The sequence below is a fragment of the Amblyomma americanum genome, chromosome 1 (assembly GCF_052857255.1).
Source record: "Amblyomma americanum isolate KBUSLIRL-KWMA chromosome 1, ASM5285725v1, whole genome shotgun sequence".
In the NCBI taxonomy this organism is placed as follows: domain Eukaryota; kingdom Metazoa; phylum Arthropoda; class Arachnida; order Ixodida; family Ixodidae; genus Amblyomma; species Amblyomma americanum.
In genome coordinates, this window is record NC_135497.1 from 380519256 (window position 1) to 380544747 (window position 25492).

At 47.9% G+C, this 25492-nt stretch overlaps 1 protein-coding gene across 2 annotated transcripts; it reads right to left on the reverse strand.

Moving 5' to 3' along the window:
• Positions 1–1524: 1524 nt before the first annotated feature.
• LOC144101490 (uncharacterized) lies at positions 1525–25158 on the reverse strand. Of its 2 annotated transcripts, none has more exons than XM_077634674.1 (4): positions 24869–25158; positions 20148–20234; positions 15643–15717; positions 1525–1663 (listed from the first exon to the last, which is right to left on the reverse strand). In XM_077634674.1, exons 1-3 carry the CDS (start codon positions 25121–25123, stop codon positions 15703–15705), a joined length of 357 nt encoding a protein of 118 aa, XP_077490800.1. In that variant the 5' UTR covers positions 25124–25158; the 3' UTR covers positions 1525–1663; positions 15643–15702. The 2 variants fall into 2 exon arrangements, with proteins under 2 accessions (XP_077490800.1, XP_077490803.1); XM_077634677.1 differs by lacking the exon at positions 1525–1663 and adding an exon at positions 14272–14365.
• Positions 25159–25492: the final 334 nt, after the last annotated feature.

Consider the following 25492-nt stretch of genomic DNA (forward strand, 5'->3'; position numbering starts at 1 on the left):
GTGTAACATAATCATGAAGGCGTGAAAATAATACCGCATTCACGAGGTAAGCGCACTTCGGAGAAAGGAACGCACTGTTATATCGACTACAACACCTGAGAGCATCTGCGGATAATACGTGACGTCACGTGTGCTGAAATGTATCCTATTCCAGGGCGTTGCATTTCTGTAGGGCCTATTGTTTCTTGACTCATAATCAACCCGGCATCTGAAAGTTATTTCATCTCAAAAGCACCGAATTTGTGCTACCTGATACACAGTTCTTAAATTTGCACTACGTTCGTGCCGGCCAATTGTTATATAGGCATTCTTTTTCCACGTTTATTTTCAGTGTCAGGCACAAATCTTGAATAAGGATAACAAATTTGCCTACCTCTGTGCCTGCCACTGGGGGCATAAAGTTTAAAGTTTTTCTGCACTTGTTACACGCGCCCTTTATATACAGGGTTCAGAGGACACGGAGAGCTGGGCGAGCTCCACGGGTGCCAGAGGAGGCGGTCTGTAGTGGCTCCCACCTGCTGAAAGAAGGCTCAGCGTTCATAGGGCTCTCGACGAGATGCGACCTACGGTCTTAGATGCGCTCCGAGACACTGCGTGCAAAGAGACAGCCACTTTCAAATAGGGCAAATTCGAGAGCACATGGTCTGCGTCGTTGACCTTCCCACTTCGGTTGCCCCTACCGGCTCTGTAGTTCTCGACACGTCAGGTACGTCCCTGAAACACTGGTCAGGCCTAGCTTCATCAAAAAAAAACCGTGCGTGTCAGCTTGAGCCTTGGGCTTGAAGGGGGCTTTCGGCGAAATTCGGGCCTCTTTGCAATCTTGCTTGCATAATCTGAAACAAAGCACCCGCAATCGTGATGTCATATTTGATGAGTTTATTTTCCGAAATAAGCCTAATCCAGATGCCGAACATGAATGTTTAACTGCATTTGAAACTCGCCCATAGACCTTTCCTTTGCAAAACTATCACAATGAAACGATCGATGTAACTAGCATTTCAAAGTATTTCACGTAGCAGCTCCCAATGTGGTGCTGCCGGTAAAAAGGCTGCAGTTTTTTCTCGATTTCTCTCATAGTAGATTTGGCTCATTTAACATAAATGCTCCTCATTTGTTCATGTGCCCCAGAAAACCTCAATTCCATCCGGTGGTGCTGAAGCGTACAGATTCTTTGCGGCAGCTTGAGCGTTGGGCATGAAGGAGACTTTCGGCGAAATTCGGGCCTCTTTACAATCTTGCTTGCATAATCTGAAACAAAGCACCCGCAGTCGTGATGTCATATTTGATGAGTTTATTTTCCGAAATGAGCCTAATCCAGATGCCGAATATGAATGTTTAACTGCATTTGAAACTCGCCCATAGACCTTTCCTTTGCAAAACTATCACAATGAAACGATCGATGTAACTAGCATTTCAAAGTATTTCACGTAGCAGCTCCCAATGTGGTGCTGCCGGTAAAAAGGCTGCAGTTTTTTCTCGATTTCTCTCATAGTAGATTTGGCTCATTTAACATAAATGCTCCTCATTTGTTCATGTGCCCCAGAAAACCTCAATTCCATCCGGTGGTGCTGAAGCGTACAGATTCTTTGCGGCAGCTTGAGCGTTGGGCATGAAGGAGACTTTCGGCGAAATTCGGGCCTCTTTACAATCTTGCTTGCATAATCTGAAACAAAGCACCCGCAGTCGTGATGTCATATTTGATGAGTTTATTTTCCGAAATGAGCCTAATCCAGATGCCGAATATGAATGTTTAACTGCATTTGAAACTCGCCCATAGACCTTTCCTTTGCAAAACTATCACAATGAAACGATCGATGTAACTAGCATTTCAAAGTATTTCACGTAGCAGCTCCCAATGTGGTGCTGTCGGTAAAAATGCTGCAGTTTTATCTCGATTTCTGTCATGGTAGACTTGGCTCATTTAACATAAATTCTCCCCATTTGTTCATGTGCCCCAGAAAACCTCAATTCCATCTGGTGGTGCTGAAGCATAGAGATCCTTTGCAGCAGCTTGAGCCTTGGGCTTGAAGGAGATTTTCGGCGAAATTTGGGCCTCTTTACAATCTTGTTTGCACAATCTGAAACAAAGCACCCGCAATCGGGATGTCATATTTGATGAGTTTATTTTCCGAAATGAGCCTAATCCAGATGCCGAAAACAAATGTTTAGCTGCATTTGAAACTCGCCCATAGAACTTTCCTTTGCAAAACTATCACAATGAAACGATCGATATAACTAGCATTTCAAAGGATCTCACGTAACAGCTCCCAATGTGGTGCTGCCAGCAAAGAGGTTGCAGTTTTTCTTGATTTCTGTCAAGGTAGATTTGCCTCATTTAAAATAAATGCTCCTCATTTGTTCATGTGCCCCAGAAAAGCTTAATTCAAGCTGGTGGGGCTGAAGCCTACAGATTCTTTGCGGCAGCAGATATAAGATAGAGAGGAAACTGTATTGTTCGTTTCCTGGTCCGGGTTGCTGATAAATGTGAGTGGATTGAGGTTGAAGCTTCGCCCCTTGTGATGGCTACTCAAGACATAGGTGTTGTAGGCCCGAAGAGCGTGCATTGTTATGGGCGACGTGCATCAGGAGGAGCACTTTGGCTTTTTGGAGAATACGGTAAACTGGAATAAGGTAGGTAGCAGTATTTGTGGGATGTAGTACAGTTACATGGGAGTGGACAGCACATATATAAACGTATGCATTCTCGGTGTAGGTGTCATATACCTGACACCAGAGGTCGCCAGGATGGCTGAGTGTGTGCTCGTTGGAGAGGTCATAAGGAAGGAAGTTAGCTTGTGCTTCCCTTATCTGAGCAGATTCACGGTGAGTGAGATGTGGGGAAGTGGGAGGAATTAAGCTGTAGGAGTAAAGTAGTCCTTATAAGGTGCCTTTTCTCTACTTTAAGAGCATGGATATGAGGTGGAAAGCCTAACATGTCATTGGCTGCGTCGTTGGGAAGTTCAGCCATGAAGCCTACAGTTCGTTACTTAAGTTTTATATGTTGTAATGCCCTAAGAGAAACTGAAAACATACAATGGAGTCGATTCAAGGTTAACAAAACCAATAAAATTTAGGGCATCATTTGGCACTTGGCGTCCAACAGCCTTCGCGGTTTGTGCTTCTATACAAACTGAAGGTACTGACAATAAACAAAAGCTTTTCCGGACGCACTAATGCAAGGAAGAGCAGAGAAAACCATAACACGCGAGAGGATACTTGCCGAAACCAACCGGTCCGAAATGATTTTGAGCCACTGCCAATTTTTGCGACTATATTCAGGCAAGTGAAGACGTCTTATTATTGGTGTTCTATATTCCAAGAACTATTACTTAATTTTTAACGAGGTGACTGTCAGCTTCCATTAATCGTAATCTCAGTAACCCAAGCCGCACAGGTCATCGGCGCAATATTGCAACAGGATGGTCTTAACCTGGTCCTTTGTAGGGCCAGCTTTGCCAATACAGTTCCAATGCTGGGCCAATTACTTGTGCTGCCTGGGTAGCAAGCCCTAATCTAAACAAGCATTCTTTGCGCTTCTGCTGCCATAGATCTTAGCTGGGTTTGTAAACGATGCTTTAATAAGAGAATTCCAAGTAATTATGACCAGCTCGTGATTTGTCCGCCTGCACCTGCTCATTCTCACACATAGAGGCTTCTACTGTGCCGCCGCCTCAAATCCACAGCTGCGAGCAGGCTTACTGCAACGGCTTGACGCATGCCGTAGTGTGAGTCCCTTGAGCTTATTCTTTCTAGCACAGCCGCTGCTTGTCTTCCACAGTGCGTTGCAAGCGCAGTAATTCCTTGAATTTCAGTGTGCACGGTATTCAAAAACGATCCTAGAGCAGACACGCGAAGCACAGAGACGTTTGAGGGTAACAAACGTATTTCGGCGCTCTGAATGGTGAGCGGAGCAATGCCATGCTTCCAAGTGTAGGCAAATGACTACGCCCTTATTTGGATCCCCTTCTTATGGGCCGCATCGCGAGTCAAATACCAACGGCGAGTGCTGTACCTCCCAGAGCTTATGCGGTTTTTATGATGGCCTGCACTCTCGTGCTTAGAGCACTGATGAGGCTGGCGTTACATGCATGACCTTAACCGAGTTTACTTACCATGCACCGCCATCAAGCGTGCGCCCGTGACGTTCGCCCTTCCTGATGTCGTGAACGCGCAGATCGTTTCTTGGCTGTGAGCGCATGGCAGTCAGCATTGTTCTCTCTCGATGCGCAGGCAGTTTTCTTCGCTTTAATCATCTGAGGTGTTTGGGCGATGCAGCGTCATAAGGGCAGTTTTTAGTTCCACGCAGCACGCGGATCGTTTCTGTCCGCACATCTGCATATCAGCCCGAGTTTTTGTGCAATAGATGGAGACTTTGCACGTCTAAAACTGCTATCCGGTAATGCTCTTGAATATATTTGCCTCGGCTACTTTCCTTTCAGAATTTCCAGCGCGCTAAATTTGGCGAAAAGAGGGCAGAATCTCATATTGTCACGTTGTGGTGACGGCAGTAGAAGCAGCGATGAAGGCAGACAAAAGGTCATCGAAATGAAAACTGTTCATTGGGCTGACTTGAACCTAAAATGGACTGAATCACTCGGCGGCGGCGAATCGAAAAGCGTGCTCAGCGGTCGTCGAGCAGAATATCGCCCCTGTCGGCCGTGCTCAATTTAAAGCTGATAGCGAACTTTCAAGATAAAGCGTGCAAAGTTACTAAACATTCCGGAACAAAGTAGAATCAGCTCTGCCTCGCTGCAATCAATCGAGATAAATCTAGTTGTGTCTTGCATCGCAGACAAAGCGATAAAGTGGTGTGGCGGCAGATTTGAAGAACGAACAAACACTGCAAATATTCGCGGCATTACTCCCCTCTCAATGAAGCATCAACCCGATGCATTAAAAGAAATAGTGCGAGTAGTAAGAGATAAAACGAATCTTGCGAAAATAGAGTATGAAAATGCAGCCTACTTTAGCGTGCATAAAACGGCTTCAGACAGACTACTTGGGCAAATTCTGGTCGTACACGGCGTCGCTGGGATGCAGTCATTGCGTCAGAGATGACTTCGTAATCGAGTTCACCTAGCCGTCGAAGAACCTTGTACGGGCCGAAATAGCGGCGCAAAAGCTTTTCACTCAATTCATGGCGGCGAATGGGCGTCCAAACCTAGACTTGATCTCCTGGCTTGTATTCCGCGTTGCGTCTTCGTAGGCTGTAGCGTCTGGCGTCGGACCGCTGCTGATCTTTGATCCGTAATCGGGCAAGCCTTCGAGCTGCTTCTGCGCGTTAAAGGTAGGCGGCAACGGTGACGTTCTCTTCTGTAACGTTGGGCAGCATGGCTTCTAGCGTGGTGGTGGCCTCCCTGTCATGGACGAGCCTAAAAGGCGTCATCTGGGTGGTCTCCAGCACTGCGGTCTTGTAGGCGAAGACGACGTAAGGCAGGATGACATCCCAGGTTTTATGTTCGGCATCGACATACTTGGCGAGCATATCGGCGATGGCGTTGTTCAGGCGCTTGGTCAGTCCGTTGGTCTTCGGATGGTATGCAGTTGTACTCCGGTGGCTGGTTTGACTGTAACGCAGGATGGCTTGTGTTAGTTCCGCCGCGAATGCTGTTCCTCTGTCCGTGATGAGCACATCGAGGGCGCCGTGTCGAAGAATGCACTCCATGAAAAATTTGGCGGCTTCTGCTGCTGTTCCGCTCGGTAGGGCTTTCGCCTTGGCGAAGCGGGTCAGGTAGTCGGTCGCTATGATGATCCACTTATTTCCAGACGTTGACGGTGGAAAAGCGCCAAGCAAGTCCATGTCGATCTGCTGAAAGCGTCTTCTGGGAGGTTCAATGGTGTTCAGAAATCCTGCTGGTCGTGTGGGAGGGGTCTTTCATCGCTGACAATCTCGGCAGGTTTTCACATTAACACAATTACTTCACGTAGTTCGTAAACAGCATGAGTGCGACGGCACTTATAGCAGTTGCATAGACTTGGGAGTCCGCGGGGCGGCGGCGGCAGGAGCGTGCTGCCGAGGAGAGAGTCCCAGCGTAATGACGACCGCGTGCTGCTATATTTCAGTATTTCAGGCAGTTCATCTTCAACACTTCCTAGCTATGACCACGCAGACCACAGCAATCCCTTCCGCTTCTAGACAGTTCTTCGATACTGAGACAGAAGAAGCGACTATATTAAAAAGGTACGCGCAAAAACATTGTAAGAGGTCCATGTCCGTCATGCCGGAAGCATGTTCGAATAATCGGGGTCTCCATGCAAGGTTCGGGAGATGCAGCATGCCATGATTTCCAGCATCGGCCAAGTTTTCGAAGGGCGGCTTACGTTGTTGTAAGCTAGGTGCTGGGGGCCAGTTAAAAAAAAATTTGTTGGGCTTGTTGGTGCATGGTTGTTCTCTTGTTGGGCTCTTTCCGTCTTTCTTTTTTCTTCATGTGCCGGTCTTTTTGTGCGCGCAACTCGTCTTAAGAACTACTGGCGCGGTTAGCCCTGCGATTATCCTGATGGTAATTTCTTCATCACAGCCAGCTTTAAATATCGATTACATGGGAAAGTTTCAGGCACATATTTATGACCAAGCAGCAAAAAGCATGTACTACTTCGGTCACATTTCGAGCCCGAATCCATGATATGAAGGAATTTTACAAGGCAGGAAACCTGTCTCAAACATGGCAGGTTTTTATGTCATGAATAGAACCCTGTGGTGTTCCTACCCTTTTGAGGAAAGCGAGTAAGACACACCTCTCCCTGTTAAAATGTTAGCAGCACAAATAATAACGTCCTATATTCCTGCACACTTCGCATGAAGAGCAAAGTGGAGACGATGCCATATTCGTCTTATGAATCCACCAGAAACCGTTTGAATGCGGTGTAGTGGAGTGACTTGAAGTGGAGGATTAGGTTATGAAGGGCTGCCTGCTGGCCACGTTGCGCCTGAAGGCCTCACAATGGCGAAATGCGCAGCGGCTCTGCCGGGAAGAACTGAGCCATCCGAATGACTCATGATCGGTGAAGGTGTGATTAGTCTGAGGGTAAATTTAGCAGGGGAACAGAGTGTATTGTCCTGACGCGACGCTATTTCTTGCCGTCGATTGCTGCGCGGGGTTAGAGGGGCAAGTCGCAACACCAGCTTACACGTGCCGACGACGGAACACAAAAGTTGGCCAACTTTTTGGCTTAATCAGAAGTGTGGGTAGTCAGGGGAGTGGCTTGCGACAAGTAGCAAGCGTCGGTGGATTGAACGCCATGTGCTCTGATGCGCGGATGTTAAGCGTTCTTGGAGCGAGGCATTGGGGAAGAAGGTAGTATCAGAGCATCGGTGATGTGAGAGAATTACCGATTGCCGGGATCAGAGTACGCGAGGATAAAATATTGCTTGCCCTGGAGACGGTTGATGCAGCGCCGAAATGGAGTTACTTTCCTCATCCTGTAGGGCCCCACTTATCCATGCAAGATTGCCGCGTTTGAAGCCTTGCTGTCTTTAGAAAGTGCAGGGTGTAGTTGCCGTGAGGTGGAGCTGTGGAGGTATATACTGCGGGTAAAACTTTGATATGCTGGCTGTGACAGCATGCAATTCTCTCCCTATGGCTATGGAGCTGACAGGGGTACACTGAGAGTGTGCTGCTGTCGTCAGCATTTTGAGCTCTAAATCCGAACCTTGCTGAAATGATCTTGCGTCCTACAAGGGGGCTACACAGCACTACGTGTCATATTGCAATAAGTTTTCGACCCAGTCTCAATCGCATATCAGCCACACCAAACTCTTCACCCAAACAAATGCTGTCAGTGGAAAACTATGGGGCAGTGATAGCGACCGCGCTAAAACATTACATGGCCTTTCAGCTGACATTTATAGAACAATTACATCATCCGTTTCACTCTTAATCTTATTTGCATTGTTCATTTTGTTCTTTTGAGACTACTCTGAATACACCGCAGTTAGAACGTAAATTTACAGCAACGCAGATTTCGCTCAGGTCGTCGGTCATTCAATTCCAGGTCAAAAGCGCAGGCACAATTGCTGGCCTTCGTCAACACACGGCTAGCCCTGAATGTTTTCACAAAAGCGACCTTCTCGTTTCCGTTCGTGGAACTCTTCGCATGATGACCGACGTGATTATTCAACGCATCGTATACGATTGTATATTGATCATTATCTGTTCGAAGCATGCGTTTTCTTGCTTTTCAGAGGCACGTCCGACCGTGACCAGGCCTGTAATCAAACAACATGAGGCAAGAACTTGAGTCCAGTCAGGAACTTGTGCACAACAGTGTCGAGTGGAACCATACACCCGCCGTATAGTATCTGCCTTGAGAGACCTCATTCTCTTCACAGCCACTTAAACAATTGTCTTTTATTTTAAAATAGATTTGAGTCTATATATTATGATGCTTAGTAAAACAAAAAATAAACACATAGATACAAATAATTGGCTGTGGTCTCTGCCCACGACCACTTCCAGCAGCAGCTGCAGCAGCTAACTTCATCCACAAGAACAGCCAGGGATGTCCTCTCCTAGAGCATTCGAAGGGGTCGGCTGGGTGATATACGGCCAAATGCTGACAGCGCAGGTATTGGCGGAGGCTTTACGATTGCGCAACTTCGTGTAACACAAGTAAAAACAGCGCTAATTTTTACACAAACACACAGAAAGACCAGAGACGACGGGCGCTGTCTGGTCTTTCTGTGCATTTGTGTAAAAATTAGCGCTGTTTTTACTTTTATTACACGATGTTACACCAACTAGCCCAGCAAGAGGTACTGTTATACGACTGCACAACTCGTTGCGCCGGCCCGTCATCCGTGTGCAGCCTTAAAAGCTTGCCGCAGCTGCCCCGCTCCAAGAGCAGTCCCGGAAATAGCCGCTCCTGCCGCCCGCGCACGCCTCGTGGTGATGGTAACTTTCGAGTCGGACGCTACCAGGAGGCAGACCACAGTGTCGCCCCACCACTCCACTGGCTGACCCATTTCAAGAGGGAATGATCCAGGAGCCAAGGTTAAAGCACAGCGAGCAAGGAACGGCCCGAACAGCGAAAAATTTGAGTGCTCATGGACTCACAGAACGACAAAAGAATTGTTTCGCTTCCGCTATCTTTGTACCGATGTTGTATGCTATTGCAACAGTGACGATTACACTACATTCGTTATTCCGGTCTTATTTTATTGGGTTTAAGTTGGATGGGCGGATGAGATCAAGAAGTTTTGCGGGGATACGTTGGCCGCATCTGGCAAAGGACAGGGCTAACAGAAGAGACATGAGAAAGGCTTTTGCCCTGCATACAGTTGGTCAGGCAGATGATATTGATGAAGAGCAGCGATAAACAGCGTAGGTTGTAACTGTTCTATCGCAGTCCCGTCCAAAGCTGTGGTTTTATCTTCTTTTTGTCGCTGTTCTGCCACCATGGAAATTTAAAACTTTCGAAAGCGCTGCTACGGGGGACACCAAGAGAAAGAAGAAGAAGGACAAGCGCGTCTTCTTTCTCTTGGTGTCCCCCGTAGCAGCGCTTTCGAAAGTTTTAAAATGATGTACCAAATCGCTCAACTGTCCATGTTACACCATGAAATTCTACCAACTTGCACAACTCGCCAATCAAGTGGTTTTTTAAGCTGTGCACTATAGAGCAGCTTACGTGAACTAGAAACATCAGGCAGCCGCTCCAAGAACTCAGCATATAGAGCTAAGAAAACATTGAAAATTAAAATCCAGAGTCAGCTCAGCAAGTGAATGGGATTGTAAAACCAGTGCAGCGGTAACGCGTTCCACGTAACGGTGTCACCGGAAACGCGTTTTTTTTTTGGTAACTTAGTAACGAACTCGTTACCATTTCGGAACTGTAACGAGTAACATACGTTAACATTTTTCGGTTGCATGAGGTGTCACGTTATTAGTTACTCGGCATGCTGGCATCCAGACGCGGGGTGCAGCGTCCCACTTTAGCTCCAGCGCTATGGAGGATGACTTCTTCGGGAACGCCTCCTCGACATCGTCGCCAACTGAACATGAGGAACTATCTCGGTACCTTTTGGAGCAGCGTAACTTCGAACTCAAGGAATACTTTCCACGCGTTTACCAGCTCTTCCTGAAAGTGAATACAGTAGTACCATCCAGTGCATCCAACCAGCGCCTATTTAGCATTAACACTCGCTGCTACAGCAGCCAGAAAGAGAGTACCTGGGTGAAGTGAGTGAGTGAATGAACTTTATTGCTCTAATAAAGGAGTCTAGCTGCTTGCCCGAAGATTGCCGATGTCTTCCAGGCTGAGCGTGATTGGCGCCCCTAGTTTAAGGCACCACTGTCCCTGGCCATCCTGCATGCGTGGCTCACTAGGTCTCTTTGGACCTTGAGCTGGCTGCTTCTTAGCCGGTCCTCCCACTGCCCCGCATTTGGCTCTTTGTTACCTCGGAAAGCTACATTGTGTATGCATTCCCATGTGATATGATACAGCGTGGGGGTTGCCCCGCACCACGTACATGTAGCCCTATAATGCTCCGGATACATCTTATGTAGAATGTAAAGGTTGTGGAAGGCTCCTGTTTGGAGTCTTCTCCAACATGTCGCTTCATATTGTATTAGCAGAGGATGTGGCTGGTAATATTTGCGTTTTCTGCCTTTGATGAGGTTGACGATAGCTGCGTACGTGAGCTCTACCGTTATCTCCGGGCCGTCCGAGGTGTTTGACGCACCAGCTCGGATAGTAAGCTCGTGAGCTAGCTTGTCCGCCTTCAGATTACTTTCGACTCCGACGTGTCCCGGTACCTAGTAGATCCTATGTTGGATATTTTCGTTGGTTCGCTGCGTTTTCAGGAGAATCCTTAGTGCTTTCTTGTTGATTCTTCCTACCATGTAGCGTCAGCATGCTTCTTTGGAAGCTGTTATGATTGTGAGATATTTGTTGGTGCGATAACCCTCGGCTGCCGCTAGAGCTACGGCGATCTTCTCTGCCTCAGTTATCGTCCCATCTCTCCTGGATGCGCCGCTGATGAGGCCACCCTTCTTTGTTGTGACAACCGATACCGTTTTCTTGATGCTTTGGCTACGAGTCCACGGGTACAGAGTGGCGTCAATGCAGACTGCCTGATCTTGTGTGGCTATCTTCGCCTCTACATATTCAGCCCTTGGCTGTCTGCTGGATGAAGAAACTCCGAGCTCATATTTCGATGAGCATTTCAAAAACTCGCGCCCATCTGTTCGAGACAGACCCGACACTTCAGTAGAGCTTCAGGTAGATCCGGAAGCTGCAAAAGTTTCTATAGCAGATTGTAAGCCAACAGGAAAAGATGAATTTGCAGTTGATGCCGAGGAAGATAGAAATGCGCATTTAATCGCTGCAACGTTTTGCGCAGCAGGTAGGGAACTGGAAGGTGTGGACAATGCATCCATCCCTGTAGGTTTCAACATGGAGCAACCTGCTTTATTATCAGAAATGCGGAAGCAAGCTGCTGAAAGCAATTGTAACAAAAGAATGCTTGAAGACATGATTTTCTTTCATGACAACGTCGGCTGCAAGTTTTGCAAACAGCTAGCGTCACCTGAAAACTGATGTGAAGCTGCATGTGAACCCGCCGTCCTCGGGCCTAACTCTACTCTGATATTCATAGAAGAGGAGAATGCAGACGCGATAGTAAGAGCAACCTTCGTGGCCTGTGGGGAGTATGTGAGCTGTATGTTTTTTTTAGAAAAGCTACAAGAAAGATCCGAAAGCGGCGGCAGCCTTTCCATAAGGCGCTGTGCCTTATAATTCGGAATTTTGGTCCAATCTTTTGTTCCAAGCTAAAAAATAGGATGTTTTGTTTTGAGATGTAGGCGGCTAGTTGTTTCTGCCAGTTTGATGCATCATTCTGACATGCTGGATACAGATATGTGCAGATTTGTTTGTGCGAATTAAACTAACCGCAATGTGCGCGCGTGTGTGCGTGTTTGTGGACCTAATGAACAGCCGAGCATTGTTGTGTGTGGGTGGGTAATCTTGTCCTGTGAAACTGTGGCTGAACGTAAATGTCACACTGACAGCAAGGGTCCACGTAGGTGTGAATTTCGCTGAACTTTCCCTGGCGCCATTCGGTCCCATGTTCGCGAGGAATGCCGCGTGTGGGGCCACTTAGCTTGAGAAGGATGCCCGACGGGGACTCGGCGGCGGCTGTATTGTGGTCAGCGTGTCGCCAACAAAGAGACCTGTCCCGTCCACATATCCCCTTATTGCAGCGAAACTGGACTTTGCGCCGTCACGCACATAACCCTTCTTGAAGAAGCTTAGAAAGGTACGGCGGTCGACATGAGTGCCGTGCCAAGGAGTTGCCGAGGCTCCAGGAATGCGGGAGAGGCGCCTGGGTAGGATCAAGTGACCATAAAGCGTATTCTTCTCTTGACAGCTCTGTTCTTTTTTTCGCTAAATAACCGAACGTCTTGAGTGATGGTTCCTTTGCCATTCGTTTGTCTCCCATGCAAGTGTGCAAAAGAGAAGACAAATGTCAAGGTAAGGAATATAGCAACTTCTGTGCGGTAAGGAATGTTAGTAGTGTATGCACTGTTTGTGTGTTTGGTTGCAACCTCTTCTTTCCCAAATGGTTGGCTGTTCGAGGGAACTGCAGAGTTTTGGTTTTGTAGGGATATATCCACACTACGCCAGCCACTTCGCGAGGTCAGCTTGGCTGTGGCGCTGAGCCAACACCCAAAGTTTTGAGAGGGTGTTGAGAGGGTTGAGAGGCTGAGCCGTGGCACCACCGCCCCGCCAGGTGTGCGCATGCGGGGAGTGACGTCATAGCCCGCAGCTCGTGTGCACGCCGCGCGCCTCGCCGCTGCGCCGACGGCGGAGCAGACGCCGCCCGCCTCGTCAGTTGTGTGCATGCGCGGAGTGACGTAAGAGCGCGCAGCTGGTGTGCGCGCCGCGCGCCTACATTACGCTAACATTTCGAGCCTTCAGCGTGGCGGTGCCGTGGCCACCATGGCAGCTGCTGGCGGAGTGGCCCGTCGGCGAAACCGATTGGAGGAGGAGTGGAGAAGGGCAGAGGGGGGAGAGAGCGAATCCACGTCCAGGGACGAAGATGAAGAAGAAACGCCCAGGTGGGGGTGGTAAACTTTAATAAATATTGACCCATATCTTAGGCTAGTCTTTGGCTGGCTCTTGGTCTCGTGAAGTGGCCGGCAGTGGGCGATGTCTGCCGACTTCCAAAGCCCAGCGCAACAGCTGCTTTTGGACATTTTTGTAGGAGCTGAACACCGCGGCATCCCATCGCTCGAGGTCAGTGAGTTGCCACTCTGATGGCGGCTGGAACTCAGAGCATATGTAGAGAATGTGATGGTAATCAGCTCTTGGGGTGCATAGGGTACACTCTGGAGAGAACAGCCCTGGGAGCATTCGTGCTAAGTGGTCGGTGGAGAGAAAGGTGCGAGATTGTAGCTGGCGCCACGTGACCTACTCTAATTTAGTGAGTGATTTGCAAGCGGAGGTTTGTGGAGTCGTTGTTCTCTGTAGTGTAGTGAAATCTCGTAGTAAGTGATCATTCGGTCATGGGCACTCCCTGGCTCGGCGGCTTACCCTGCTCGGTTGACGTACGCTCGAGCGGCGTCGTGGGCGGCTTCTTGGCCTAGATTGCCTGCGTGCGCGGGGAATGGGCCTGGTGGGGCCATGGGTTGAATGGGCCTAGTGGGGAGCTGAGAGGAATTGAGAATTTTTGGGCGATGGCAAGCGTGCGCCCTTTTGCAAAGTTTCTGATCACGGCTTTTGAGGCACTAAATACGAGTGTGGTGGTGGTGGAGGAGATCGCAAAGACAATCGCAGCTTCTTCGGCTTCTAGGGAGGTGTACGTTAAAACCGATATAGCTGCTTGAGGTGAAAGATTGCGGCGGATTGCGCTAATGGCAAAGGCCATCTGAGTGGTGTATGCCGCAGCATTTACGTAGACAGCCTACGCGTGTTGGCTACAACGTTTGTGTAGTGCCCGGGCTCTATTAAAAACAGGCCTAGTTATTAAAACAGTTATTAAAACAGGCCTAGTCAATAAAGGGTATAAATTGGAATCTCCACATAAAAATCAATGTTCGCTGAAGATTTCACAACGGTGCCTTCATTAATATTTTTGGCCCAAGACCTTATAAACCCTTAACCCAAACTTGACAGCGAACACCACAACAGTAAAGATTAATTTTCTAGAAGCTGTAACACGACACAGGTCACATACATATGTGAATAATACAAAAACACATGCACAAATGAATGTGTAAGCAGGAAGCCTGCACTGCCCACAGTCCCTGCCTCACCTATTAACGATTTCTGCCACTAGAGTCTTTCCAAGCAGTTTATCACTGAGCATGTCAGCCACGTTGTCAAAGTCTGCATACTCAGCAAGCCCGTCCAGTTGGCATTAGATTGCCTGCAAGCAACGAACAGAAGTCTGTGGACCTGTCAAACTGTCCACCGGCAACCGCGTCAGTACAAAATCTCCCTCTCACACAAAGGTGGCTAGTCCACCGTGCACATCATTTAGGTAGACAGACCGTAAATTCCCAGCATCATATCCCAACTGCAAAATGAGTGTCCAATCCGAAAACAGGCAGAAGAGAGCCACCACTCAGTCATGTCACCTTACACTTAAATAAATCACAAAGAGTAAATGAACAATATTCAAACGACAGAAAAGCCTTGTAACATGCCAGAGATTCAGAATCATTTTTCGCCTTGGAGACCCCAATGGCGTCTGCAAGGCGCAAAAGAACCTCCCCGTGTCGTGGCTTCCACCCCTCCCTGCCTAACGTACACGCATGGCCCCTCAACAAATGCCCAAATTCATTGACTGCCTGTACACTGCAACAGCTTGCTATGAGCAATTTCAAAATGGTACGCCCCAAAATAAAGCAGCTAAAGGAAATGCAAAGGATGAGCCATAGATGGATACGTCTCCTAAGGGAACCCAAAAAACCCTCCAAGGGCAGAACCCACAGCTTTCCCTGCAACCCAGTCGGATACATGCAACAAAACTCATTCTTGGGTTCTGCGAATGAGTTTTGTTGCATGTATCCGACTGGGTTGCAGGGAAAGCTGTGGGTTCTGCCCTTGGAGGGTTTTTTGGGTTCCCTTAGGAGTCGTATTCATGTATGGATCATCCTTTGCATTTCCTTTAGCTGCTTTATTTTGGGGCGTACCATTTTGAAATTGCTCATAGCAAGCTGTTGCAGTGTACAGGCAGTCAATGAATTTGGGCATTTGTTGAGGGGCCATGCGTGTAAACTCATTCGTGGGTTCTGCGAACCCGGGTTCGAACCCGACCGCGGCGGCTGCGTTTTTATGGAGGAAGAACGCTAAGTCGCCCGTGTGCTGTGCGATGTCAGTGCACGTTAAAGATCCCCAGGTGGTCGAAATTATTCCGGAGCCCTCCACTACGGCACCTCTCTCTTCCTTTCTTCTTTCACTCCCTCCTTTACACTTCCCTTACGGCGCGGTTCAGGTGTCCAACGATATATGAGACAGATACTGCGCCATTTCCTTTCCCTCCCAAAAACCAATTATTATTATTATTATTATTCTGCGAACTGCAAAAGGTTTGAAAAGGCTCTTGTTAATTCAAACTTAGCAACATTCTAACATATATCTGGTCTTCTATGAGCTCGAATCACCGAGAGAAAACATTGTCATCGTATGCATTACCCTCACCTGCAGAGGTATTGGGGCAAAGGCACCATCCAATTCCAACATGGCTGCTGGTTGCCTTCATCAATGGAAAAGCACCTGCAAGCCCAGATAAGCAGAACGTCAACCATTTCAACGTTTGTTCAAGTGCTGCAATTAGCTCCCCTCAAACCAGTGAAAACACCACGGCCACATTTCTCTGATGACAAGCCAGCTAAGAGAGAAAAAAACAGTAAAGGATATGTCATGTAACAGCAAAATGCCACTTGGGTGAACATCAGTTTCTGTAAAAATTATCTGGAAATATCGAAAAGCTTATTTACTAAGCAAGCCTGTTTCACTGTAATAATACCCGCTGTCTGTTATCATTTCTTGCAAGCCAAAATGTAAACACTTTTTATATTATCCTTTATAAAGTATGCGGGCGCAGGAGTGTTACTAAAGTTGTACATACTAGAATAGTCTGAACCACACATCTTTTAGGTTTTTAAATATGCACGCTAACTGCAGTAAATAAAAACATGAATATTAGTCAATTACTAAGGTAAATGTCATTTTTCTGACACTGTTCACCTGGCTGCATAACACATTAGCAATACAGTATCCGACCAATTTTTCGGGCTCGAAGGGACCTGGAAAATGGTCCAAATTGTCGAACAGTCTGAAAAATTCGTGAAGTCCAAAAAAATACATTATTGAGTTGAAATCGGTTTAAAAATGTCACTGACTTTACCTCGCGACAAATTTCCCTTGCTGGCGACGATTTGCGCCTGTATTTGCGCCAAAGTTGTGCTTTCACTGTACACGCTAGACGGCAAGGTCACCGCAATTAGTTGGAATACTTCCCACGCTTCTTTGACGAACCCGGCGGGACCGTGTTGTCCACAACTCGAGTGTGCATCACACCACTCGTCAAACACACGCAAAGATAAGGCAATTTTCGTTCAAAGCGGCGGAACCACCGGACGCAATCACAAAACGGAGAACGGATGTAACTTCGTGAAGACTGAGCGCCACTCGGTCGATGCGGTCAGGGAAACCCAAGTGACGAAACAGCGAATGGCGAACGTATGAGACCCGCTGCGGTGGCTCAGTGGCACGGAGCAAGACAATATAGGAGGTGAAACTCCCGTCAGCGCGAGCGAGCACAGGCGACCAGATAAAGTCACAATTGAATGCGCCGACGGGGCCGTATGCAGTGGCGGCGCCATGCGGCGCCTCATAGAAGCCTCAGCGAAAATAACAATGGTGCGCTCGGGCACACGGCTACGGCGCACGCTCAAAGCAGACGACGTGGGTGTTTGCTTCAGGGGGCACGCCATGACGTTGTATTTCTGTGCCCTTAAGTCAAACAGCAACAGTTCTTGTCGGTGTCTGTGCTCAAATGGTTGAAGCGTAGCACCAGTTGCTCTTCCGGGTACCAGCGGTAAAGAAGCGCGCGAGAGTGCCCTCAGTAGAACTCAGGCGCGCGCGGCCGAACGAGAGAACACGCTCGACCGGTTGCCCTTGCAACCGAAACGGCAGTAGTTTCTTTCCAGGCCGCCAGGCACCGCCAGAATGATAGTGGCACAGCGGGCTTGTGACATTTTCTGGTCGCCGCAGACAGCGGAGTTTGCACTCCTATATAGTCTTCCTCCGTGCTCAATGGTTAGGGTGCTCGGTTACTGATACGAAGTACCCGGGTTCGATCCCTACCGTAGTGGCCGCGTTTTGACGGAGGCGAAACAAAAAGGCGCCCGTGTGCTGTGTGATGTCAGTGCACGCTAAAGATCCCCAGGTGGTTGACATTATTCCGGAGCCCTCCATTGCAGCACCTCTTTCTTCCTTTCTTCACTCAGTCCCTCCTTTATCTCTTCCCTCCGAGATGCGAGATAGCTCCTGCACAATTTCTATCCCCTAACAACAAATTTTCAACGTATGAGACAAGCGATAACTGCCCGTGACAACACCGGCGACAAAAGCAAGTTGATGGCGATGACAATCCGGCTGCCACCTCGAAGTGACAGAGATCGCAGGGACCTCCACTGGCAACAATGAGATACCGAAAGTATGTCAAGCCAATCCAACTGCAGTGTAAATCCACCTCAATCCAAGATGGCGTCTTTTGCGCCGGCGAAAAGCCGACAAGGTGGCAGATTTTGGCCTGCAGGCGACTGAAATTAGTCCGAAAAATCGAAATTTCGAACTTTTGAAGTCCGAAATATCCGTCGCGAATATGTATGTGCTTCTATGGGGTGACTGACGGTGTCTCATTGAGGTCCGAAATATCCTACAAGTCCGAATTACTGGAGTCCGAAATACCCGTCGGCTACCGTAATGACTTGTGCAATGCTCTTAATATTCCTTTTTTAATTGATAAAGCCCACTTCTGAACGCCCCATATATTCCTGTGTGGGTTTGCTTTTTGTGAATGTGGGTCAAAGTAATGTCGCAGACAGAAGGGAAAGTGTAACAGGTGGCAGCGGGTTGGGTCTCCGGCCCATATCTGGCGTGTGTTCAGGGTACCTAATTCTTGTCATTCTTCAAAGCGGTGGAGGCTTGTATCAGGGGCGTAGCCCAGGGGTTGGCTTATGCAAATTCAGCCCCCCTCACCCTCTAAATTTTTTCTTACTGTCTGGCAGTGCCGAACAAAATGTCTACCGGCACTGTAATCACGTTAGATTTTGTCTACAATGCGTTTTTATTGCTCGAAAAGACATTTCGGAGTGAACATTGCGAACTTGGGCTAGAATTCGTGGCTCGAAAAGACGTTTCGGAACGAGCATTGTGACCTCAGGCTAAATCTCAAGGCGACACCCATGCATCTGGCGTCACATAACGCAAGGAGCCCCATCGAAGCAAAAAGATTAAAGGGCATTTCGATAATGAGCATGCTCTTCACGGCATCTCACGGTGGTCGTGGAATCTTCGCAGCACATGTATTTCACTTCTGAAACTTCATGTATATATATTTCTTATAAACTTTGTCTTTCATGAAAGATAGAGAAGCAGAAAAAATCAAGGCAAGTAAAAAGCTCTGTTCCTTCAGGTCAATTAACGCGTAATTAGGAAAACATATATCTGCTCAATATTTTTAAAACCACACAACTTTTTGTCATTTATTGGAACAGTTAGCATCGTGATCAAAGTTATCTTGGGAGTAAAAAAATTACGAGGACATCAATAACTCATTTTGACCTACCTTGCTCAATGAAAGCCCGACCCACGTGACATTTCCCAACAGACTCGGATGGGTAGTTCAAGTTGCCACATCACCTGTGGCTTTTACTTGTCCTTTTCTTTCCTTTTTAGTCACCTGCTTTTACTTCTTCGTTTTTAAACCAAAGCAATAAAACCAAAGCATCAGCAGCGCGGGCATATGCTCCAGCAGCGAAAGCCTGCTGCGGCGTGTACCGGAACACACGCTCCGTGAGCCTCGTGTATTCCGATTTTTTTCGTTTTGCATTGTTTTACATCTCTGGTAAATATAGGCGTGTTTTACTCGCTATGGCTCAACTTCTATCTATGAGGAGCAGTGTGAGCAAGTGGCTCCTAGTTCGAATTAACCGCAGCGGATGCCGACTTGTTCGAATTATGGGGAGTTTTCCCCCATCGAAATACACAGGGCTGTGCCGGGACCCGGCTGTCAGTTCGGATTAACAGAGTTTGAATTAACAAGCTTTTACTATACATCAAATTAACATGCTCTAAGCACTCGAAAGATTCGCTTCACTAAATTCACAGCCCTATCAGTTATGGTAGAAGGCCGCATAGTCAATTTCACGATCAGGAAAAAGCACCTTTCATGTCTACAATGACCGTCTCGGCAATGCGTCAAAATTATTATCCTCAAAGTCGTATCCAGCAGACAGTTATGTGAAGCACGTGAGGGGAAACATGCTGTCCCATTTTGTGGTGAGTGGTTCATGTATCTAATGCTAAAAACAGGAAAAATAATCTCAGCCATACAACGCCTTAAGGACTCCATCACTGTTCCAGTTTCTACGTGCATACAGACGACCTTACATATTGTACAATGCATCAGTCACGGTGCCGATCCAATCGAGTGGCAGATTTGTGCCTTGCTTGTGTGTTGCCACTCTACAAGGATGGTACACAAGGCCCCAGGAGGGCATCACTCACACTTCAGGTCCATCCTCAGCTTCACGGCTTGTTTCTAAGGACAAAGACAATCTAAATATGTAACCTAGGGTGTTCGATTTTGAGCAGTTTAGTGGGGCTCCTGTGGCATTCATACAAGTTCTACCCGTCGCAGAGGCAGGATCACAAATATTCTCACCTTCAGGAGATTTGTAACGCTGGGGATGCGTGATGAGCCTCACAGTGCAGCTCAGAAACAAACACCATGAGCACTAATCTTTTGACAAAGGCTGCACATCGCGCCGCTTTCACTTCCTCGACTAAAGCCGTGGCTGTGCAAACTGACATGCACCGCCCCGATACCTCAGCGTTTCCAGCTCACGAGCATCGAAAACAATGCAACGGGTAAATGGCACCGACGTCATTTTTGAATGGCCATTTATCCTCACCTGGGCACCCTGGATGACCAGTCTCCCGGGCGAGATGCAGGTATTCCTGACCAATGTTGGAGATCTTCCCGCCAGCTCGTTGGTATCCTGCACCAAGAGTCGTATTCAGGATCAGTTGTGCTGCAGCATGTGAACACAGCTCGGCACACGAAAAGTGCGCAGTGACTATGCGAAATGTATGCATTATGAGCGAAAAACTGCAGGGCTTTCCTCTAGGAGCTTTACATTGGACAACGCAATGCCGTAATTTAATAGCTTTCCGCAAAAGAATGACAGCTGGAGCACCAGTGTACATACGAGGAAAGTAAAAAAATTTACATGCAGATGTGCACCGACATTTAGGCATTCACGTGCTACAAGCACAGATGTAAACATTAGTCTACTGGTTTTCAACCAACCTACCCTCTCTACAAAAAATATACATTAGGGAATATACGCAGTTGCTCATAACATCATTTTTGTCCAGCTGAAGCAAGAGCTCTTCACACTTTCTCTAAGCATGCATTCATTTTGCGTGTGTGGTAGGGTAAAGAAACCGCATCATCCGTTTTCGCTGAAGACAATTTTGAGACGTTTCCACCTTCCCTTGCTTCAATCACAACGGCAATTTAAATACACGCCAGAAAATCCGCGAAATTTAATGGTTTCAAACCCAGATATTCCGTACAACAGCATTTTTCAGTGAAAACCTTTTGTGAATGCACGGTTTTCTCACTAGTAAGATAGCACCATAACCGTAAGCTATATCAAGTAGAAAATCACCTTACGTGTAAGCAAGAAAAGCTTCAATAAATCAGGTTAATCAAAAACACTGAACTCCAAAAACAGGTGATTTGGATAAAACCAATTACAAGGAAAATTTAGCAAAGTATATCACCTTCCTGATACAATGGGGAGTCGTTAAATAGACGACAAATGGCCACAATTAAAACCATTGCTAACAATAACATTACGTTTCATTAATTAGGCAACATTGCTGGTTGGAGTTAACAGAAATAAATATGACCAAAAGCGAAAGGACTGTCGGTCTCGAAAAAGAAAAAAACAATAGCAGGATACCACCTCGGCCAGCAAAACGTGTAAGTTCTCTCTGTGACTGATAGCTACAGAGGCCTGTTGACGTTGTTTGATAACACCGTTTTGGGAAAGTTGCATCAAGCCTTTTCACACCGTGCGTCCGCTTCCCGGTTAGAATAAGCTTGTCTTTAGCTTTATATCATGTTACAAAGCGGGCCGGGCGGCTCAGCCACCTCAACCTCCAAAAACTATTTTTCTGCTTCCTAAACGCCAGGTAGGCTGAAACCCTCGCGGTCATGACTCCAGACTTTAAAAGATTTGACCGGCATTTGCAAGCATATATATCTTCTGTTTTTTTTTTCGTGTGTTTTCTACCTGCCTTCAGAAGATGTAGTACCGCAGCCGTGGCCTAGTTGGTTGGGCGCCCGTCTGGGCTGCGGGAGGTGGTTGGTTCGAAACCCACCGCCGGACACCCACCGGTAAAAATGGGTACAAGCTGCCCTCGGCGTGGCGCACGGCTTTCGTTAGGGGTGTTCGCTTGGGAGAAGCTCCGCGAACCCTGCTGCGCGCCCCTCGCGGGCTAAGCCTCAGTTTCGAACGACCTCGCAGCCTGCTAAAGGTGGTACTCCGGTTAACGTGTGATCAGCCAAGCAGCAGCAAAAAAAAAAAAGGCCACAAATCGGCTTCTACCGCACGCGGCGGATTTAACGTTGCTTACGGCGGAACTTATCGCTGATCCATTAGAGCAACTGTGGTCAAGACCCTTTTCCCAGGCATCTCACCCAGAAGAGGCGAGCACCAGGCCGGGGGAAATCTTGTACCCATTAAAAGCCGGTGGGTACCCGGCGGCTCTGGGGATCGAACCCAGCACCTCCCGAATGCGAGGCGGATGCTCTACCACAAGGCCATCGCTTCGGTCATGCGCTGCCGTGTGACAACGGCAAGAAATAATGTGAAAACTTCAAGAAAAAAACAGTGGACAGTTAGCGCTCGTCTCGTTCTGTGTTCCTCCTTTTCTCCTGTCTTGTTACGCGCTGCTGTTGTAGATCACCAACTCGCCCAACAAGCAACCCTTCTGCAATATTGCTAGCATTACCCTTACGTTTCATTAATTTGGCAACATTACTGAAAAGGGCCAACAGAATTCAATGTCACCAGTAGCAAAAGGACTGCCTGTCTAAAAAAAGGATACCGCTCGCCAAGCAGCCAAGATCGAATAATATTATTTCATAGCACCTTTTCAGGAAAGTTACAATCAAGCTTTTTCATACCATCTGTCCACTTTCCAGTTAGAATAAGTCTTCAGATATAATAAACGCGTGTAAGGACAGTATTTTTTTCCATAATCGAAGGCCAATTTTCAGGGTGCAGCCCATACACGCGATGCGCGAAAAAAAATTTAAGGACATACCTCTCTGGGGATGAGCGGCATTTAATCTATATTCAATCGTCACTCGCGGAGTCATCCACTCCGAGCTGGCGCTGTGCTCTGGTGCTTGCTCATCCCACAAGAAGTCTCGCAACATGTACACTGTCAACAAGTAGCCGTTGTTCCGCACTTCCATCACATAGCAGGGCAGCTCTACTTCCATTTCGGGAAACTTGTACGCATTGCCTCGGAAAGCGCGCTTTTTGCAACTTGTGTTCCTCAATGGATTGTTTTGGTTGCACCATCATCGGACACACTTCTCGGCTCAGTGCCTCCTCAAGAACATGCCTGAAGCGTCTCCTTGATTTCAATGGGCCAGAGACCGAGATCACCTCGACATTGCGCAGATTGGCCGCTAGGCGGCGCTAAAAGATGCTTGTCAATTGGAGAAGTGAAGCGCAGTTGACTGCGGCGAGAAGCCGGATGTGGACATGCACGCGCTGAGTGGAAAGGGAGAAAAGGGCAGACGAGTCCTGCGTAGAGAGGTTGTTCGGAATGTTTTCTTCAAAGGGCCAACATACGTCGGAACCAGTATCCCCCTCCCCCTTCATAGCAACAACCACCACCACCATGTTTTCTTGATGTGCATTTTTTTGCCAAACCCAGGGCTCGCGGTTGTGCCCAACCTTCAGGTGCTGAGGTTACTTGGTATTAACAAAGGACGGGCCTTAAAACATGAACGCGCTAACTTATTTATTTTTGAAACATAAAAATGCAAGAAAGAAAATTACACATCAGTCTAGTCTAGCGAGAGGCTGCGTGCTTAGCACCTACTTCAAGAATACCTCGGCTTGAACCGAGATGTTTGGTAGATAAGTAAGGTGTTTGAGTGCCGTTTCTCTGCATGAGATCAGTTATTTTAAGTTACAGTTATTGAATTTATCTGCGTGTCTTCATTTCTGTACCTTGCTGTTTTCATTATTCTCAATTGTGTAAATATATATCCTCGTCTTCACCAACTGCATCACTGATTATCTCCTCTTTCATCACCGCCGAATATCCACGTTTGGAGACGCCTGTGCCCCTCCGAAGAAAGAAGGCAACGAACCATCCTTCGAAATTTACTACGGGCATCTGTAATTTCTTATCCATCGAAACTCGAATGCCAGCCGGGATCGGACCCGCGTCTTTCGAGTCAGTAGCCAGGCGCCATAGACGCTGAGCCACCGCTGCGGGCTGAGGAAAGGAAATGGCGCAGTAATTGTCTCGCAACTCGGTGGACACCCGAATCGCCCCGTAACGGAAGGTGGGAGTGAAAGAAGAAAGAGTTGCCGTTGTAGAGGGCTCCGGAATAATTTCGACCACCTGGGGATGTTTAACGCGCACCGCATCACCCCCATCGAAACGCGGCCGCCGCGGCCGACTAAGATCTTGGCCAATTTATACCGAAATCGATCTCCGACCATAACTGAATGCGCCCGACACGATGGCGACCTCGAAATTTGGCCCGGGCCGCTGCCTAAATTTGGCCCAGGCAACTTCTGAACTTTGGCCTTGGCTGATTTGGACCAAAAGCGACGTCCAACCATAACTGAGCCTGCCCCACATGATGGCGACCTCCAAATTTGCTCCGGGCAATTGCCCAAGTCCTATCGCTCGACCTTTGAGTATACCATAGCTTAAACCCTGCCTACCATTTTCGGATGGACGATTAACCGCCCATCTGCCAGCGCTCAGCGGCGCTTATAGAGAGATTTAGCAGAGCAGAGATGTACTAACGTAGACGCATACCGGTCTACTGGACCCCAGGTGTGAATGCGCAGTGGCCCCGTCATATCCCACCCATGCCACTGCGCGTGTGCAAGAGGCGTCCGGTAAACCGGTATTCGTCTACGTTAGTGCGTCTCCGACGTGCTAAATCTCTCTAATGTCAAGCCAAGAGACGCCTTCGAGGGTTCGTTTCGTGTTTATTCTGCGGAGAGTGCACAACTGCGCAGCACCGGTACCTGTTTCACGCGGGTTATGATGCATGCGTTCCTCTGAGAGTGCATGAAAGAGCCTTGTAGGGCCCTGTTACTGCAACTCGACGAAGCGCGGGTTCGGATTCCCTGCTGAGACGAGAACCGGCGCACGGTACACTGAGCTAGCTATTATGCCATGCTGACGGCCTGCGGTGACAGCTACCCCCCTTTTTTGTTCGGGAAACTGCTAGAACTGCACGACTGAATGCGGCCGCCGCTCTGAATACACGTAGCTCGTATTCTCCTATGGGAAAGAAATGCGCTCCTTGGCCTAGCGCTAAGAACGAACGAGTGGCACGGCTCTTATCACTAACCTGGAACGTATTCGCCGGCCTCAGTGGTTGGCGTAGGATCGGGGAGTATTCCACGCCTGATACAGCCCTAGCACTCCTTAGTTGGTGGCGTCTCGACGAGGCATGGCAAGCACTGCAGCCCGGAAACGGGGAGAAGCCAGCAGGCTGATCCCGGGAGTCTCGCCGTTCATGGAAGCCGGTGCAAAAGCGGGAATTCAGGGCAAGTCTCACGACAAGAAAAACTAAATAATTATCTGAAGAAGGTCCTCTAGGCATTCCAGGATTTCACGCAGCTAGAACGCGGGCTCCTGCGGCGCTGAGAGTGACAATGATGATAATAGAAGTTATGCTTCATCCTCTACTAAAATTACGATGATCCCATTCCGGAAGCGGGAAACGAAAAAAAGCCCTTAAAAATGTTTAAAAAGGAGTGCCATATGTTCATATTTGTTTCTATTGTTATTAGTTCCGTAAAGTATATGTCGTTTTCGCTTTTGTGTACAAATATTTTTCAGTTCTTTTTTATTCTCAAGCTTATACCAGGTGTTTTTTTAAAACGTCCAAAATTTAAAAAAAGATAATTTCCTTTAGATTTATTTTAGTCGTTGGTCTGTATTTTGATCTACGGCGGGCACTAGGGGCCCG